The sequence below is a fragment of the Mustela lutreola genome, chromosome 4 (assembly GCF_030435805.1).
Source record: "Mustela lutreola isolate mMusLut2 chromosome 4, mMusLut2.pri, whole genome shotgun sequence".
NCBI lineage: Eukaryota > Metazoa > Chordata > Mammalia > Carnivora > Mustelidae > Mustela > Mustela lutreola.
This window is the reverse complement of record NC_081293.1, coordinates 157,586,469-157,605,469: the sequence shown is the minus strand read 5'-3', so window position 1 is coordinate 157,605,469 and position 19,001 is coordinate 157,586,469. Positions and strand designations below refer to the sequence as shown.

General features: G+C 41.0%; 1 protein-coding gene across 11 annotated transcripts in view; it reads left to right on the top strand.

Annotated features, from left to right (window-relative positions):
* Positions 1 to 19,001, top strand: part of PDE1C (phosphodiesterase 1C) — a 523,080-nt gene that overhangs the window by 450,198 nt on the left and 53,881 nt on the right. For all 11 annotated transcript variants that reach the window (XM_059171502.1, XM_059171508.1, XM_059171509.1 and 8 more), the window contains 4 exons: positions 1,607 to 1,688; positions 5,043 to 5,163; positions 6,044 to 6,219; positions 14,968 to 15,198. In XM_059171502.1, coding sequence (XP_059027485.1) covers positions 1,607 to 1,688; positions 5,043 to 5,163; positions 6,044 to 6,219; positions 14,968 to 15,198 — 610 coding nt within the window. The remainder of the gene's footprint in view (positions 1 to 1,606; positions 1,689 to 5,042; positions 5,164 to 6,043; positions 6,220 to 14,967; positions 15,199 to 19,001) is intronic.

Below are 19,001 nucleotides of genomic sequence, written 5' to 3'. Positions count from 1 at the left end.
ATGAACCCCCAAACCAACTTGTATCCCTGCTTCATAGGGAATAAGAATGGGTTTTATTTGCTTTAGCTGAGCTGTCCTGCTAAACCATCAAAACAGTTTATGTTACAAATACTCTTTCTTCTCTTTATCCTGCCCAAGTAGAAATAGCTCAGGAGTAAATTATTTTTATCCTGCCACTTGAGAGATAATACAGTCTGCAGCAGGGTATACTCAGAAATGGAGGAGCCATTGTGTCCCATGGGAACAAGAAAGTGTGCAGAAGGAACTGAGCCACTTCAGGACTGTTCCTGAGGCCCTTGGATGTCCCTAACACCTATTGTGACCACACCATTCAGCTTCCTCAGGCGCCCATTCCTTTTCCTTCCTTTCAGTAGATGTTCTGTGTGTGTGTGTGTGTGTGTGTGTCCGTGTCTTTTCTCTTTGATAGCATGCCTTAGAAAGAAAAGTATTTAGTTTTTGAACCTGGTCTAGTTTTTATTGTTATTACTTTTTATGTACTATTGATTTATTTGTAATATGTATTATAATCAGAGTGTATTTGGTGTAACAAATTGGCTAAATGTTTCTCAACTCTTGACATCAATATTAGAGATACCTAAGATACCTAATATTAAAGAAACAATAATAGTTATTTTATTTATTTATATGTATTTCTCATTTAATCCTCATCATAACCTGATGTGATAGGGGTTATTATCCATACTTTATAGAACATAAAACTGAAATGTAGAGAGGGAAAATAAACTTGCTGTGATCACACAGGTAGAGGGAGAAAGGCCAGATTCAAGCTGAGGGCAGTAGCCATTAACCTGAGCAGATTCTATCCTAGTAAAATGAATCAGCACAACTTCACTCCTGTGAGAAGGGTGCCATATTCTCCCTTTCCTCTACCTGTGTGACTAAAGGATGGAGCTTTTCGTCCAGGTTTTCGAAAACCATCTCCCTCATTATTTAGACTTTCATAATACTTACTTGTTATAGTGGTGTTTTTTGGGGAGCTTGAGAATATATTGACTAGAGAATTATTACTGTCCAGCTTGAGAAGCAGAAGCAGTCATTTACTCTGTCTCTGTTTTGGTCCACATCCCATTATGGACCAAGCCCTGTGCTCAAGACCCTGGAAACACTTATCCTAGTTGTGTGTAGCGTTAGGTAGCAGCACTGGGGGTGTAAGTCCAAATCAGTCCAGTTTGAATTTGTGTCTTGGCCACTGCCCACAACTGGGGGAGCTTCACTGGCTCAAGAAAGGCTGCAGACTGGCAGGACAACTTGAGAACACATAGGAATTCTGACTGCAGTGTTGGCTCTGGGCCACAGGACGCAATGGCTTTTCTTATTTTCCTCGGGGGATCTTTTGCTGCCTGATGAAACTTCCTATACAACACCATGTGCCTTTGCAGTTGGATGGAATGATTGGATCCCAGAGGGCTTCAGCTTCTTGGTGTCTTTTATACAAAGGAATAGGCCCCAAAAGGACTTCTTACATAATGTAATTGTAATAATTATAATAAAGACCAATGGCCTTTGTGGCAGTTGAAGTTGCTAAATAAAATCTGGGCAGCTTCACCTACTGATCTGAATTTACTATGACCTCCTGTTTTTCTAGGGTGACAGAGAAGCAGAGCTGGGGCTGCCTTTTTCTCCTCTGTGTGATCGAAAGTCAACGATGGTTGCTCAGTCGCAAGTGGGTATGTGTTGACAGCCCTTTGGATGGAAAGAAAAAACAGAGGGGTGCCTAGAATTAAGCTCAGATGCTCCCAGTGGCTCTTTGGCTGGGAACCTGGCTCCATTCTGCTGTACTGTGCTCATGGCTCTGGCTGGTTGGGTTGATGGAGCTGTTCCCCCCATCCTACTCCTTGGAATGTAGCTGGTTTGTGGGAAGATTAGACAGTGATACTCTGCTATCTCTGTTATTCCCCACTAAGAGCAAAAGGGGCCTCAACTTTCCAGTGCAATGACAAGAATCAGTGGCAAGAAGCCCATTCTATTTCAGCCTCTCCATTCTGCACGCAATACCGGAAGTCTCCCTGGCATTGCTCCTCAATGATGCTTGATGCTTCCTCTGGCCTTGTTTCCAGGACAGTCCCATTTCATGAATGACCCTACTTCTAGGAATGGTTCATTTTAAATGTTTCTTTCTTTTTAGAAATGTTTTAGAACCTTTTTTGGGTGAAGATAGTTTTATAGTGCTGATAACCATAATATGTGTGCATTACAAAAATTCTCAGATATGAGAGAGGGTACCAGTATCACACATAAATTAACTTTCAGCAGTGCTCTTCACTTGGAAGAGTCTGAAATCACTTAAAAAAGAAATTCAAAGATTTACTGATTTTTTCCTACTTATATTTTGAGTACTCATTCCTTTTTTTCATAATAATATATTGAGTTTCTGTGAGGTGCCAGGTGCTAATGGGCACTAAAACAGATGTTCTAAAAAAGCAAATACAAATTATATATGGTATCTGCTCCCAAAGACATTGAACCAGTGTTGGGTGGTATGTAGGACATTAGGAAAACAGAAGACGTGTGAGTGTTACAGTGCTAAGGTAGAGTTTTATACATGGTGCACTTGGGTACACAACAGAGTGTGTGGACCGTTAGAGGCAGAAAGACTTGTTAAAGGGTAATATTTGAGTTGGGGCTTAAGTAATTAGTAGGTAGTTATCTAGTTAGATGGTGTTGTTGGTTAGAGGTGTGTAAAGGGTGAGTGGAAGGGCATATACTGAGCAGGGACATTTAAAACAGTCTTGTATGGTCAGGGCATTACAAACAGCTCCATACGGCTGGAGTAGTGGGCAGAGAATAGGATGAAGTGAGCGACATGTCTGGAGAGAAAATCAGGGCATATCTAAAGAATTTTAAATAAGATTTAAAAATATATAAATCGATGCTTTAGAATAAGAGTCTGCAAACTGTAGCCTGGGGACTAAATCTGGCCTACCACTTGATCCTATAAATGGTTTTATTATAACACAGCTAAGCTCATTCATTTGCAAATTGTCTGCGGCTACTTTTACACTACAGTGAGAGAGTTAAGGAGTTGTCATAGATTTGGCCCACAGAACCTAAAATATTCACTGCCTGGTCCTTTACAGAAAGTTTGTTAACCGCAGTTTTAGAAAAATTTTCTATCAGTAGCTGGGGGGGTTCTGAGTTAGACTAGAGGCAAGGAAATAAGCCTGGTGCCTTCTGCAGGATTATAAGGAAACAATGATGGGTGATAGGATGAGGGAGGACAGAGATTTTCCAGGAGAGGGGCAGCATGTAATATGTTAAGGATTCAGCTGGATGCAAAACTAAGGTGAAGGCAGCAATCCAGATTAAGTGGTTGGACCATGGTCCCATTATAAGGGATGGAGGGGAAGCTGGTAATTTAGTTCTGGTTTGGACCTGTTAACTTCAACTTGAATGAAAACAAAAAGGTGAAAACAGTGTCATGAAACACTTCAGTTTTAGCTTAAGCCAGATTTATAAAATTAGACTGCAATGAACTGTCATACAAAGTTGGCCATCAGTGTTTCCTTATCAGGATACTATGGGTATTTGGGACAATGCTTGTTTTGCCAATTACATTGTAAGAATTTTAGCATCCTTCATTGTTGGGCATTAAGTGCCAGGATCACCCCCACCTCAGTCATGAAAACCAAATAGCATTTGTACAAAACACCGTATTTCCTTTGATTGGTATTTCATTTCCTTCCAACTTCCATTTGGCTGTGTAATGAACCACCACCAGTAGTTTCAGATCATATATTTTTCACTACTATGTCACAGAATACCCAGGCATTTTTGGGCCATTGAGACGGTGACTCTAACCTAACATTAATTATCAACCCAACATGGCAATATCTCCAAGTTCCAGTTCCAGATCCAGATCTGACCCCTCTCCCAGTTTCCAACCCTCATTCTTCTGGTTCTGCTTGCCCTCTCTCATCTGGATATATCCCTGGCACATCAGAGTCAGCAGATCTAAGACTGAGCCCATCGTCCTTTACCCTGGCCTCAGTTTCCCCATCATCCCTTGGTTCTCTGCTTTGCTGTGGGAGGTCCCTGACAATTCCCACTTTGAAGCAGCACCCCCCCCCACTGCTGTGCTTGCACCTGTGCCTCCGTGATGCCCCCGTCTTTCACTAGCACTAAATCCCGCCTTCCTTATCTTTCCTTCAAGCTGTTGCAACAGCTCCTGAAATGATTTTCCCAACTTCAGCCTCTTCTGCTCTCTCCCTTCATGTCCATCTTGCTGATTAACTTTCTCAAATAATAATGAAAAAAATATAACTGTGATTCTCTCCAAACATCTCAAGGGGCTTCTAGTACACATTCTAGGTCATACCCAACTCCTTAGGCAGATCCTTAGGAACCTCCCTCCCTGAGCTGGTGACTACCTGCCTTCCCAAACTTTCCTTCTCCAACTCCAAAAATATCCTTAAGCCCCAGTCATTCCTCAGACACATCCTACATTTTCCCCATCCTCATCACTTGGCTTATCCTACCGCTTCCACCTTGAATAAAGAGACTTAGGGCTCAGCTCAAAATTACAACCTCCATAAAACTGTTCATAGGCCTCTCAGTGGGAAGGAAAATATTCTCCCTCCCTTACCTTCCCAGAGGCCATCTTTGGGCTTCTCTTTGTCCTTTTCCATGTACTCTAGGGGTCATTTTTGTGCTTAGTTAATCTCTCTTATAACGTCTTGAGGGTAGGCAGGTTGTGATCTACATCTTTGTCTCACAGGCAGCACCAACTGCAGCATTTGTTGGATGGAGGGGGCGGGTTGAATATGTGTTTCTTAATCACTCGATTGAGCTAGCTACTAGAAAGTCATAGAAAAGTTATGTAGGAGAAATGGAACTGACTCACGATATTCAACTCAAGGCACATGTTAAATGAATAAAGACCAACTTCCTCTCTCCTAATCTGATCTGGAGTTCCTCTGTGGATAAATTTTAAAAGAAAGTTAAGGTTCATCAGTTTCCATAGGAAAATATGGAAAGGCCCAATTAACATGTAGTTCCTCTGAGGTGTTACTGTCTCTCTTCAGGTTTTATTGATTTCATTGTGGAGCCCACCTTCACTGTGCTCACGGACATGACTGAGAAGATTGTGAGCCCTTTAATTGATGAAACCTCCCAAACTGGCGGGACCGGACAGAGGCGTTCAAGGTCAGTGGAAAAACTTGAAGGATGGGGGTCAGGTCAGCCTGTCTGTGAGGACAGAGTTGTTCCTTTGGGAGAGATGGGGGTATTTTATGATGATGTTTGCTCTCCCTCTCTTGTAAGGGGGATGTCTGCCTCTTTCTTTTTCTCAGAGGAGTGGAAGCTGGACTGTCTGTGCTCTCCAGGCTGGCCTGGAAGGGAGTGACCAAGATTCACACCATGACTGGTGGGTTTCCAGTGCTGGTCCTCTGCCCTTTTCTCTCTTTTGGTGCTTTTGCTCATGGCAGCACCCATCACGGCACTTTGACCTTCTGGGCCCAGGTGGCCCTTTCTCCCCATACAGCAAAAAGAAAGTACCTTGATCAGAATTCTCACAAGAAATGAAACTGACTTTAATTTCTAGGTTTAGGAGAAGAAGGAAGTGGAGGAAGGAAAAAGAACCTGGGGTCAGAGGCACTTCAGTATGGGGTGGGGGCCTGAAGCTGGAGAAAAAGAGGTACAAGTGACTGGGTAACTTGGAAAAGTGGTCAGTGTCAAAGCAGGTAGTTACAGTAGGGAACCAAGTAGAAGCCCAGTTTCAAACGGGTTAGTTTCAGAGAACTGAAGACAGAATTCACGTGAGAGAACTCTGGTCATATTGAATAAGAGGATACCAATCAGCAGAGAAGAAATATGGGGAAAAGCAACCCTCATGAGGCTGAAACCTTGATTTTTATTTCCTGCTGAAAATATAGAATTTCCTATTTGTCACATATGGAAAATAGGAATCGCAAATTTCAGGACCCAGGAATTTCGCAACACAACTTCCTTCTTGGGCTCATTCCTTGGCATACCTTTTTTTTTTAAACACTAACCTTCCCCTTTGGTGTAACTTTGTGTCCTCCAGTTTGAACAGCATCAGTTCAGCGGATGCAAAGCGGTCGGGTGTGAAGAGCACTGGCTCGGAAGGTAGCGCCCCCATCAACAGTTCTGTCATCCCCGTTGACTATAAGAGTTTTAAGACGACTTGGACTGAGGTGGTGCACATCAACCGGGAGAGATGGAGGGCCAAGGTGCCCAAAGGTAACATGCTACTGGGGAATCTTCCAGGGGATCTGTCCAGACCCACTTAGAAAACAAGGCATTGCCACCCCTGATTTATAGGAGTTACAAAGGAAGCATGATCTCAGGATCTGGATTCAAATGGCTTGACTGGTAGGGTCCCGTGTGTGTACCACTCAGTGCACAATAGAATAAGGCAAGTCCCCACTTCAGCATGACCTTTGTGCTATCTGACTAAAATCTTCTTGTTGTTGTGAAGATCCTACCATGGATGGGCGTTATTTCTTGGTTTCTGCGAGATCACCTTGTCATTCTCATTTCATGTCATGTGACACAATGATGAGACCTACTTTCTTCCTTTATCTGAGTAAAGCCTGGCCTATAGCCACCTCTGACTTTACATGGGACAGAAGGAACTTTAATATCCTTTCAAGCATTTTTAGCCCCCTTTCATGTTCTCAACTTATCTTCAGTCATGACTCAGGGACCTTCTGAGACCAGACAAAATTTAGGTCTCTTACTCTTCTGCCATCTTGCTCCTCCCCTCAGACTGATCTGAGATGAAGTTAGCTTGTAGGCAAAATTCACTGAGGCCAACATCAAAATTCAGGTGAGAAAAGTCAGGACTCTTGGTACTATAGATAAAAAAGACTGAAATCCTTGTACTTCTTGACAGCTGAAATCCGTTTGCTCATACGCATATTCATGTTTCTCGAACACATGCTACACGATCCATACATATGACATGCTCAGCCTGTAGCCTAGGGAGGAACACATATGTGGGATAGGGGTACGATGCCATGGCACTGGATTCTGGGGAGAGACGCAAACATAGATGGCTCTTGGAGCTCAGGGAGGGGACTGACCCCAGTCCCCTCCCTGAGGTGAGACTTCAACAATAGTTAGTGTTTGTTAACATCTACCGAATGCTTCCTACGTGCTGAGAGTGTGGAGATGAAGCACAGACATCCTGGTCCTTAGAGCTTACCGTCTCCTGAGGGCAGAGGGCATTCCCACAGAGTTTCCTCCAAGGGGAGGATGGAAGTTCAGATTTGTGCTTGTCGCCAGCACCCATTGGCCCTGGGCCCCAGGCCCTCATTACAAGAAAGGAGAGTTTCATCCTCAAACACAACCCTGACACTTTTATCACAGCAAGTTGAAGGAAGTGTGGGAGAGGCCGGGCAGGACAAGTTCTGGCTCTGGAGGCCCCTCATACATCAGGGGCTGCTTCTAGTGTATGACAGAAGAGACCCACCCCACTGCTGCAGTTGTTTAAAAGCCAGCTCTTGTGGCTTGTCCACAGAATCCTGCCCGAGTGGTTGCTCGTTTCAGGTGGGGCAAAGGCGCTTTTAAGGCTTTATTTATGGCGCTTTTAAGGCTTAATTGGGCCCTTATCATTTCAGGACAGATGTTGGACCCTGAGCTACGGAGCCAACACCTCTTCCATGTTTTAAATGTAGCCTCTCCCAGTCTATTCCGATGCTTGAAACATTTAAATTCTCCCTGTTGGCAGAGCTTGCAAGCAGCAATTGCGGCTACTACATCATCTCAAAAGAAGCGCTCTCTTATAATCAATTACACTCATTACATACGAAAATCCAATTCCCGACAACACACAGTCTAAAGAGGTACTTCAAAATAATTTGTTTGCAGTTCTCTCGCTTACTTAAGTTACCTTCAGAAACTGATCACCGAGGGGAGCCATAGCCGGCTTCTTTTCCAGGGGAAAACTGGCCCTTTGAGAATGTTGTAAATAAACGCTAATAATTACAAAATGTTAGGTATGCTGATTGTGATATGGTTAAGCTATTTTGGAAGCATAAAGGGACTTGTCCCTAAATCTGCCTAGGGTGTTTGGGAAGGCATCTTGTAGCCAGGACTTCAAGGATGCCTGAGGTTGAGTCCTGCAGGAGGTGTTAGATTTTAAAATGGGAAACAAGGAGAAAAGAGATGGATGGAGGCAAAAAGCCTGGGTTATATATTATATGTTTCGTGCGAAGATAGTTTGAATATCAAAGCAAATTTCAGTTAGTGGGGAAATGGAGAATTGAATCCCTACTTGCACTGGGCTCTTTGGCAGATTCATGTAGATTCTTTGAGAAAATTACCTTCTGAGGGTGATAATAGATATCACAGAGTTGATGCAAAGAACGGAAATAGATTTGCAAAGCACTGAGAATGGAGCTGCATGTGGTTAGTGCCTGATAACTCATAGTGGTTATTTTAGAAAAGCTGGAAAAGAAAGTTAGAGGTTGGAATGCAGAGCTAAGAAGATGGTGCTAAAAATACCAACCTATATCTAATACTCTATCTTACTGTTTTCAGCCTCCCAGGAATGCTGTTGACTAGTTCACTAGTGCTGAGAGATCCATTTACATCTTTCTTTCCACTGGTGGTTTGTTTGTACTTGATTATCCCAGGCTGCTTTGCTCTTGTTCTTTTCTATCAGAAAACCATAATTTTAAGAAAGTCTGACCTGCATGGGGCACTTGAACATATCTTGTTATTAAATTGATTAGAATGGGATCTAAAGTCTTAGTTTTATTAACCAACCTGATAGACAAAGCTTGCTAGACCAGAACCCATAGTTGCTAGAAATGATTAAATCAATATTTCTTAACAGCTCTCAGGGCTGAAAATTATTATTCCCAAAGATACGTAGGCATAGTAATTTGTAAGTCTGATCAATATTGATCAATTTTTTTCAGTATTTAATACTTTATAAACATTTTTTTCTGGTGTACAAATATGTGTTTAGGTTACAATGCTGAAATACAAATAAATGTGTAAAGAAAAAAATAAAAATCACTCCTGATAAAAATACATTACATGTTTATAAAAATAAAAAATAAAAAATTTAAAAATTTAAAAAATTAAAAAAAAATCACTCCTAACCTCTTTAGCCAGATATTGGTGAAATTCGGATATGATTCTTTTTAATTTTATTTATCATGCTTATGTATTTATATAAGTAAAACTTTATATTTTGTTTTACTATTTCTATTTTAAGAATTTTATCTTGATACTGAATATTCTCAGAAAGTATGATTTATTTATTTATTTGTCATAGAGAGAGAAGCGAGAGCAAGCACAGGCAGACAGAGTGGCAGGCAGAGGCAGAGGGAGAAGCAGGCTCCCCGCCAAGCAAGGAGCCCGATGTGGGACTCGATCCCAGGACGCTGGGATCATGACCTGAGCCAAAGGCAGCCGCTTAACAAACTGAGCCACCCAGGCGTCCCAGAAAGTATGATTTAAATGGCTGCATTTTATGTAACACACCTCTATTTCTGCACATTTTGGTTGTCAGTTCTTCATTATTATATATAACACAGTTATAAACATACAAGTTCAAAAGTCTTTGAACCTGCCTCTGATTACTTACCTATGATAAATTTCTAGATGTGGAATTCTTCTGTCAAAGTAAATGAAAAACTGTAAAGCTCTTGATATGTATTATCAAATTTCTCTCTGGAAAGTTTCTTCTTCTTTTTTTTTTTTTTTAAAATAATGTCTTCCAAAAGAAGTGGGAGTTATTTCCAATAGAAGTGGGAGGTATTCCCCCTTCATTTTTCTCATTAGTATGTTTATATTTCTATTATTGATTCATAATAACTCTTTACATATTAAGGATGGCAATTCTTCAATTGACAAAATATCTTGGCAGTTTCTGTCATATCTAGTTTGTCATATGCCTTTTAATTTTTTGTCATATGCCTTTTAATTATGTTCTTTTTTGATAAGTATAGTCACCATCTGTCAACTTACAACATTCTTGTAGTATTATTGAGTATATTTCCTATGCTGTAGTTTTTATCTCCATGATTTATTTATTTTGTAACTGGAAGTTTGTACCTTTTTGATCTCCTTTATCTATTTTGCCCTTCCCCCTACCCATTAGCTAGCTTCATAAATGGTCTTTTTAAATATGTCCTATTTGGGGGCTGCCTAGGTGGCTTAGATGGTTAAGGACTGTCTTGGGCTCAGATCATGATCTCTAGGTCTTGGGATCAAGCCCCATATCAGGCTCCCAGCTCAGTGGAGAGTCTGCTTCTTCCTCCCCCCTGCCTCTCCCCCTGCTTGTGTTCTAATGAATAAATACAAAATCTTTAAATAAATAAATAAATATATCTTAATTTCATTTTCCCAGAGATTACCTTTACATTTTTATTGACTTATGTGTCTATCAATGTAAATATGAAGTCATATATAGTGAGAGTCTTTGCAAATGCTGAGATATTTATTGAATTTTTATTTATTTCTTCCATAATTGATCAGTTTCTGTTGAGATACCACAAAATTTGTAATCTGAGTGATTATAAGTAAATTATTATTTTTTAATTAACTTAACCTTAATATTACTTTTAATATTTGCTTCAAGTTTTATATCTAGCTTAACAACAATTTTTTTAACACTAAGATTTACTACTTTTATTGCACATCATTTATATATTTTGCTCATTCTTGAGGATCTAATACTGGTTGAATTTTTCTCCCAGCTGGAGTACTTCTTGGCTTCCATTTTTAGAAAGACCCTGTGTGAACACCTTCTGAGTCCTTAAATATATAGAAGTTTTTTTTTTGTTGTTTTTGTATATAGCAAAGAGTTAACCATTCAAAATTTATATAGTATTTTGGTTGTTTGTTTTCCTGTTAGTCAGTTTCTCTCCTTTTCTTTCTCTCTCTCTGTAGGTAGTATAAGTAAGCAATTCAGAAATTTATATCAAAGGATAACTAGTTCAATGCCATTTTTAACCAAGAGACCATAAACCATTATTCAGAAAGGGAAATTGAACAAAGAAATCAATGTAGTTCTCCCAGAATGTGTAGGTATTCAGTGTGGGATAGAACCAGCTCTCAAGAGGAATGAGAATTATGGATCATGAGGGCGCTGCTCTGCCTTGCTCTACCTTAACTTATTAGCTGCTTGTTTGGGCCATTTTCATTGTGAGACAAATCACCATAGATAGTCTGAATCAGGAAGCAAAAGGAAATGGAATTGAACTATGACATTTCCTTTCTACTAGTCTAAAAGCCTACCAGAATGACTTAGATAGATGGCTAAAGATGATAGATGCCTAAAACTAAGAGCTGAAAACTTAATTCTATCTATATTATCCTCAGAACCTTGTAGCACATACAAATTAATTGTGTACTTAACCTACTTTTACTCTTTGTAAGAAAGGTTTAGGTATATTAATAATTTTGCCCTGAAAATATGTGGCACAAACATACTTCCTGTCAATTTTTTTTCTTATTTACATGTTTGCTTGTTTTTGTTTGTTTGTTTTAAAGATTTAATTTATTTATTTGACAGAGAGAGACATAGCGGAAGAGGGAATACAAGCAGGGGCAGAGGAAGAGGGAAAAGCAGGCTTCCCGCCAAGCAGGGAGCCCAATGCAGGGCTCCATCCCAGGACCCTATGATCATGACCTGAGCTGAAAGCAGACGCTTAACGACTGAGCCACCCAGGCATCCCTGTTTTTGTCTATTTAGAGTAGTATCACTGGGTGCTGATGGCTGGTCACCCTAATATCATATATTTCAAAGACTCAAAGAGAGATGCAAGTAGAGAAGTTGAAGAACATTGCAGAGCCACCTGCTGGAACACAATTGCCACAGAGAAAGGAGTCATGTAATGGAACAGGTCACCTAGGGTCTGCTTATGATGTCATAGGAGCTACCGTCATTAATGCAAACATTAGTCACCTGCTGTCCACAGGAGTTGGGCAAAACCAGATTTGTTTCTAAAATGGACCTTCTCCCAGGTTTTTTTCTGCTGGATTTTCCATAAAAAATTGTTCTGACTCAGTTGTCAAATGAATTTTTCTTGCTCAGATAATATTTTATGCTCTTCTGTAGCAAACCAGAATTTAACACCTTCAGTTTTTATCAAGTTCCTTTTAACTTGTGGATATTTTGAGTGTTGGAAGTTTGCCACAGCTACAGTGGGGATTCTGTGAGAGGACCATGAGTTATTTAACCTGGTACTTGAATATGAATGAAAATTCCCTTCCCTATCACTTTTTCTTTGTGTGGTGAATACAGTCATCTTTTTACTCACCTCTATCAGTGGTTAAGGAAACCAAAATTTGTCAAATGGCTAACTCCCCCAGGATAGGACTTTAGAGTTTGTACACTTTCTGTATTTTACACAGGCCTGGATTACAGATGATGGAATATGTACAAGTCAGGTTCATTGGCAGATAGGGGGAACCATACCCACTGTGTTTCATTTAGTTAACAGATATTCCATGTGTATCTACTATGTGCCAGGTGCTATACCAAGCACTGGAATTCAGTGATGGAGATGACATTTAACCTCTGTCCTCAGGGCACTGTGGGAGGATGAGAGGAAGTCAGGGTGAATATTCTATGGGGACTTCTGTGACCCTGTAGTCCAATGAGAATGCCATCTCAGCATCTGCAAGGGCATTCTCATACCCTTTAGTTGTACCTTTCTGTAGAAGTCAGAAGACAAATTGTACTCTATATGTGCATAATTATTTAATTTTGTAAAGAAATCTTTACATACCTTTTCATTATAAAGTATAAATGCATCTTGTTGAGTAGCAAAATGTCAGGAAATATTGAATGGCAAACATTTAAAATTTAAATCCATGCTTGTCCATACTGATTGCATATTAGAATCATCTGGAGAGCATTTAAAATATCCTACCCTTGCCCCTCTTTCTCCACAATATGATTTAATGTGTCTGGGGTGAGGCCAGGGCATTGAATTGGATGGGTTGGAAGGATGAATCAATGAAAAGATTAATGAAAACTTCATAAGATATTAAGGAAGACATTTGAGCCAGGCAGATATAGGGGGAGGAAAAGCAAAATGAAGCTGGAGATCAAAGACATCCACAAAATACAATGCCATAAAGCCCCCAAGAACATGTGAACTGGATCAGATTTGGGCTTTTGTGCTTTTAAGCAGCTAGGACAAGGGGAGACATAATCACCCTGGTGCCCATTAGATTACAAACAAACTCGTTGTCTGTGAAGGCTAGCTTTTTTAGGAGTAAGACTAGGCAAGGAGAATAAAGAGGACCCTTGATAATGAGACGTGGGATATTTTTTTTAATTAATTAATTAATTATTTTTCCTGTTACTATTTTTTTTAATTTTTTAAATTTATTTTCAGCGTAACAGTATTCATTGTTTTTGTACCTCACCCAGTGCTCCATGCAATCCGTGTCCTCTCCAATACCCACCACCTGGTTCCCCCAACCTCCCACCCCATCGCCCCTTCGAAACCCTCAGATTGTTTTTCAGAGTCCATAGTCTCTCATGGTTCACCTCCCCTTCCAATTTCCCTCAACTCCCTTCTCCTCTCTAACTCCCCTGTCCTCCATGCTATTTGTGTGGGATATTTTTAACCCATCTAGAGAAAAAAAATGCAGTAGTGCTTTTTAGAATGGAAGGCACAATCTGGAAGGCCTTTTGAATCAGTTGGATGCTAAACAGGCTGAGTCTGTCGGGTAAGGGAGGACTGGTCTCTGTTAGGTGTATGTCACTTCCTACAGCCCAGCACCACTTCATCTGTTGATAACTGCTTCTAGATCTGTGTTAGCCATACTGACTAACTCGGTATCCCTTGAACATACCAAGCTCATTCTGACCTCATGGCCTTGATGTTTTCTATGTCCTTGGCCTGGAATGTTAGTTTCCCTGATTATTTCATGGCTGGCAATTCATCATTAAGAATTTGTCAGGTAGCACTTTCTTTACCTCCTGATCGAATGCCACCTCCTCCCTTACACTGATCCTGTTCCTTCATACTACTTTGCTTTCCTTTTTGCTTTACCTTTTTCACCACCTGAAATCATCTTACTGACTGGCTTTCTTAATTATGGTCTTTTCAGTTCCCATAAATCTTGTTTGCTCCTACATTCCCAGTGCCTAAAATGGTACTTGATACTGTCACTCCTCAATAAATATGTTGAACCAATGAACCAATCTTTTCATGAATACTTGATTATATGCAATGATGCTGTGTTTTTGACGAAACACAGAGTCAGACCTTTTCAGAGTAAGGAGAATTGGAAATAAGGCTGACAACCTATCATTAAAGGGGAAGATGCAGACAGGGTACCTGCCCAAACTAGAGGCTACCTTTAATCTTGTGGACAGTTTGAAGACCGTGCTTTTTGTAAGGCCTAATTATTCTCTTCCTACTTTTAATTTCACAAACAGTGACCTGAAACGGTGGCAGTTATTTTTCCTGTCTTTCTGTTTTGTCATCAGTTGTTTGTGTTTCAACTCCAGAGCCTAAGTGAATCTCCATGAAACTCCTGATTTCTACTGTGGCCATGAGAGGGTTTTGTAGTGTCCCTGAGCCTTGACTTCACATTTCTAAAATAGTGTTATAATAATGGTAGCTACCACCTAAGTCTGTTTTGGGAATGAAAAAGTAACCCTTAGAAAGCACTTAGCATAATACCTGGCAAAGAGGACACACTCAAGAGAAGTTATTGATGATAAATATTGAAAATGCCAATTGTTATATTGGTTTATTGTTATTATCCTTGTTATTATTACTTTCTCCCTGCCCCTTCTGCTCGCCCACTATTTCCAGAAATGACATCACCAGGAACCGATTTTATTGGTTTCCTGAATATGGACACTAATCTCACTTGAATTAACCAGAGATAGACCCCAAACACTCGGTGCAAATACTTGTTTTTGTTTAAAGAGGCAGTTCTCCTAATAGCGTGACCTCTTTTCATCTTTTCTGTGCCTTTCCTGACTTGCCATGGGAACAGAGGAGAAGGCCAAGAAGGAAGCAGAGGAAAAAGCTCGCCTGGCTGCAGAGGAGAAGCAAAAGGAAATGGAAGCCAAAAGCCAGGCTGAAGAAGGCGCAGCTGGCAAAGCCGAGAAAAAGACATCTGGGGAAGCTAAGAATCAAGTCAATGGAACGCGCACGAACAAAAGCGACAACCCTCGTGGGAAAAATTCCAAAGCTGAGAAGTCCTCAGGAGAAAAACAACAGAATGGTGAGTACAGTTTCCCTGGTGAAAGGCTCTTTTCAGGGTGTTAATGATGTGATGAATGGAAACTGGCCAACAAACACACCTAGGAGGATGGCTCTTGGAGCCTCGTCTCTGCCTGCCCCCCCACCCCCAGCTGCTGCTCATCACACCTCACTGGGCCGTGGATTCCATTAGGATCCCATCAAAAGCAGCCAGAGGCTGACTTGGGCCTTTCTCCTGGGGAGATTTATGTTTGTCAGACCTTTCCCAGCTCTTCTGGAGACTCTGGTCAGTGCTGACCTGTCCACTGGGGAAATAACTATTATCAATATGAGCACATTCCTGAGTGCTTACTGCCCAGATGTGTGGATGGAAAGTATCTTCCATATGCACCCTCCCTCTAGCAGGCAGGGCTGGGACTCAGGTCTGTCTGTCTGTAGGTGAATAAATATATACATTAGGATGACCACCTGTCCCCTTTGCCTGGGGACTGAGGAGTTTCCTGCATCTAGAGCTTTAGATTTTAAAACCAGAAAAGTACCAGCCAAACCCGGATGATCTGGTTATCACCTTAAATGCACTGTGCTTGACGCTGAGAATTTAGAAGTAGAAAGGCCACAGGAAGTCCATAATCTCATAGAGGACATGGACATCCTTAGAAATAATTCTGAGCAAGTAACAGTCATGGCAAGGCAGTCAAACTTAGCTCAAGGATCATGTCAAAAAAGAGACATTGGCCTTCTTGTGTCTGAGGCTCATAGAATGGAGAAATGTCCAAGAAAGCTTCAGAGGCTGGTGGTCCCTGAGCTGTTTTCAATACTGAACTTCGCTGGTCGAATGGGGGATGGGGACTTCTTCACCAGAGGGACCAAGACAAGCTGAGGCACTAGGGCATGGAATGGTTACCCTGTTTAGGGAAGAGTAGGGAGTTCAGAGTCTCTGGAACTTTCAAGGGCCCAGTTGTAGCAAGGTAGTTTTGTAGTCTGACAGACTTGGATTCGAGGCACAACTGTATCTCTCACTTCTTGGTGGCCTTGATCAGGTTACTTAGCCTTCTACTGGCTCTGTGAAGTGTGCAGAGTAATACCAGCTCACAGCAGGGCCACTTAAGAGTCTCCAATAATGAGAATGAGAGCCGGAACAATGACGACAATAGAATAATTAGCATTTATTGACTATCGACCAGATGCTCTTTTAAGTCCTCTCTTTACTTGTTTATTGTCTTATCTGCCTAGTAGGCCACTCTGTAGCTATTATGTATGCAACATAGTCTGAATAAATGAGGAATATGTAGAAGAGGCTTAGCACAACACTCTCCAATTATTTTTACAATGAACATATAGAACATGTAGAATCAGAAAACAGTATTTTAATACATATGATAATGTTAATAATTCATATTATGTTCTAAGAGCTTTGCATAAATTCCCTCAAGTAACCATGTGAGCTCCCCAGGAGGTAGAAGAAACTTGTCCAGTCCCTCAGCAACCTGGTTCTGGAGACTGCTCCTAAGTCACTTTGTATTCAAGTGTATCATTGTCCAGAAAGTATGTTCAATTATATAAGAATTTATGATATACCTGTTTGAGTTTTTAGAGGGCAGTGCAAAAGACCCCCTCTTGTCCCCTCTGGAGGTCAGAACCAACTAAGAGAGAGATACCAGAATCAGAAAGTCAGTGGTCAACATATTAGTTCTCTTGCAACTGGAGTTGAATTGGAAAGTGTGACTTGGTCTGCTGAGCACATGGGCTTCTTCACACATCTGCCTCGAAGTGAACTTAGCCAACCAGATACTGGCAGGGCAGGCGGGCCTAGGACCTGCCACCTCATTCTCATTCCAGCACCCGAGCAACCCAGCACCCCAGAAGGTTGCTTCTGGAGTGATGCAAAAAGTATGAGTCTTGTAGAAAACACATCTTGGAGGGGGCTGGGAACTAGAGAAATGGGTGGCTGAACTGAACTTTGCATTCTCAAACTCCTCCTAGATGAGCCTCTCCTCCTCAAAGGAGGAGTATGGAAGGGCTCCTGAGAGAGGCAAGATATGTTTCTTCCCTACTTTTTTTTTCTTTTAGGAAAGCGGGTTAAAATGCCTTTTCCTTCATAAAAGTAATATGAATAGCATATTGAATGCTTAATATATGCCAGACATTGTACATGAGATTTTACCTACATTAAGTCATTTAAAAATGCTAACAGCTCTGTGAGGTAGATCTACTGATTCCCGTTTTGCAGATGAGGAAATGGAGACTCAGAGAGTTTAAATCACTTGCTTACAGTCAAGCAGCCACTAAGTAGAGATCTCAAGTCAAATTCTGGTCTGGGTCCAAATTCTGTGTTTCGTTATCATCATGTCCTTTCTATTAGCAAGTTTTGGTGCTGTTGGGGAGAGTGGGAAATCAGAGGAATATTGAGGCTCAGCCGAGGTCCACGAGAAGCTTATAATCTCTTCCAGGGTTTGATGTACTTTTTCTGTAAAGGACCAGATAGTAAATATTGTAGACTTTGAGAGCCATGCCATCTCTACTGCAACTGCTTAACACTTCTGTTTTAGTGCAAAAGCAGCCACAGATAACATATAAACAAGTGAACATGGCTGAATTCCAATAAAACTTTGTTTCTAAAAATGCAAGTTTGAATTTTATATACTTTTCAAATACCATTAAATATTCTTCTCTTTTTTTCAACAAATATTTTTCAATAAAAACTATTCTTAGTTTTGGGGCCATATAAGACCAGGCACTGGGAGCACGTTTGGCTCATGGGCCAGAGTTTGCCAACCCCTGGTCCAGTCAGGGAGAGAAACCAATGAACATAAACATGCCAGTCATAGAGAGGGTTATAAATTCTATGAGATAGGAATAAACAAATACCCAGAGAGGGCAGAGGTGGCAGAAATCAATTCTGAAGACCATTAGAGGGAGAGCCTGAAAGAAACAAACAGGAGCCTGAGTTTTCGACTAGGCTGGGTTGATTTCACAACTGTGTTTATTTCCCAAAGTAATCAACAGTCTGCCATTTCCCTTAAAAATTAAGTATTAAATGAGAGATGGGAAAAGAAGTCAATTTTAAGCAATAATAAGAAAGGCTAATGGTGGTTCGGGACTGTGTTACAGCAGCCTAATGAAAATGATTTATAACTGTGCAGAAAGGCTCTTTTGTTTCCCCTGTTTATTGAATAACAGCTCACATCAGCCATTACTCCATATACAACCCATGGGAAATTACCTAATGGATTCTGTTCAAGGAACATCATCAAACAAATATGTGTCACTTTCCCATCATCCTTCTTTGTGGTCTCCTAAGATACTTCTGGGATGGAACCAGAGGACGGTGGTTAAGTGGAGGTTCTAGAGGTGTTCTCATCAGCCACTATGAGATCCCCTAAGCTTTGGTCTCCATCAAGTTACTTCCTTTCTCAGCCTCCCCAACCCTGACTAAGGACAAGGCAGGCTGCCCACAGGCTGTTGGCTGGCAAATTGAACCTCTCCTGTGACTTCTGGAAGACATTCTGTCTTGTTGCAGCTGTGGATAAAGCTCCAGTCCAGGGAAACCTTGAAGGCATAAAGTATTATGCATGAGGGTGTAAAGGCTCATTTAGGAAAGAAAGACATTTTTCTGCAGGTCATTAGTTTCACTACAGGGCTCAAGATCCTTGAGTTCATCTCTGGATCCTTAAAAGAAGGAGCCAGTCTTTGAAGTGTTCTGAGGGACTTCCAAAGGAATCCTCTCTTTGGCCACTGATGGCGGTAAAGGGTGATGAGTATGTCCTTCACTTGAATTCCTCCTGCTTACGCTCTGGCTGGAGTTGACGCCTTTCCCTTCAATCC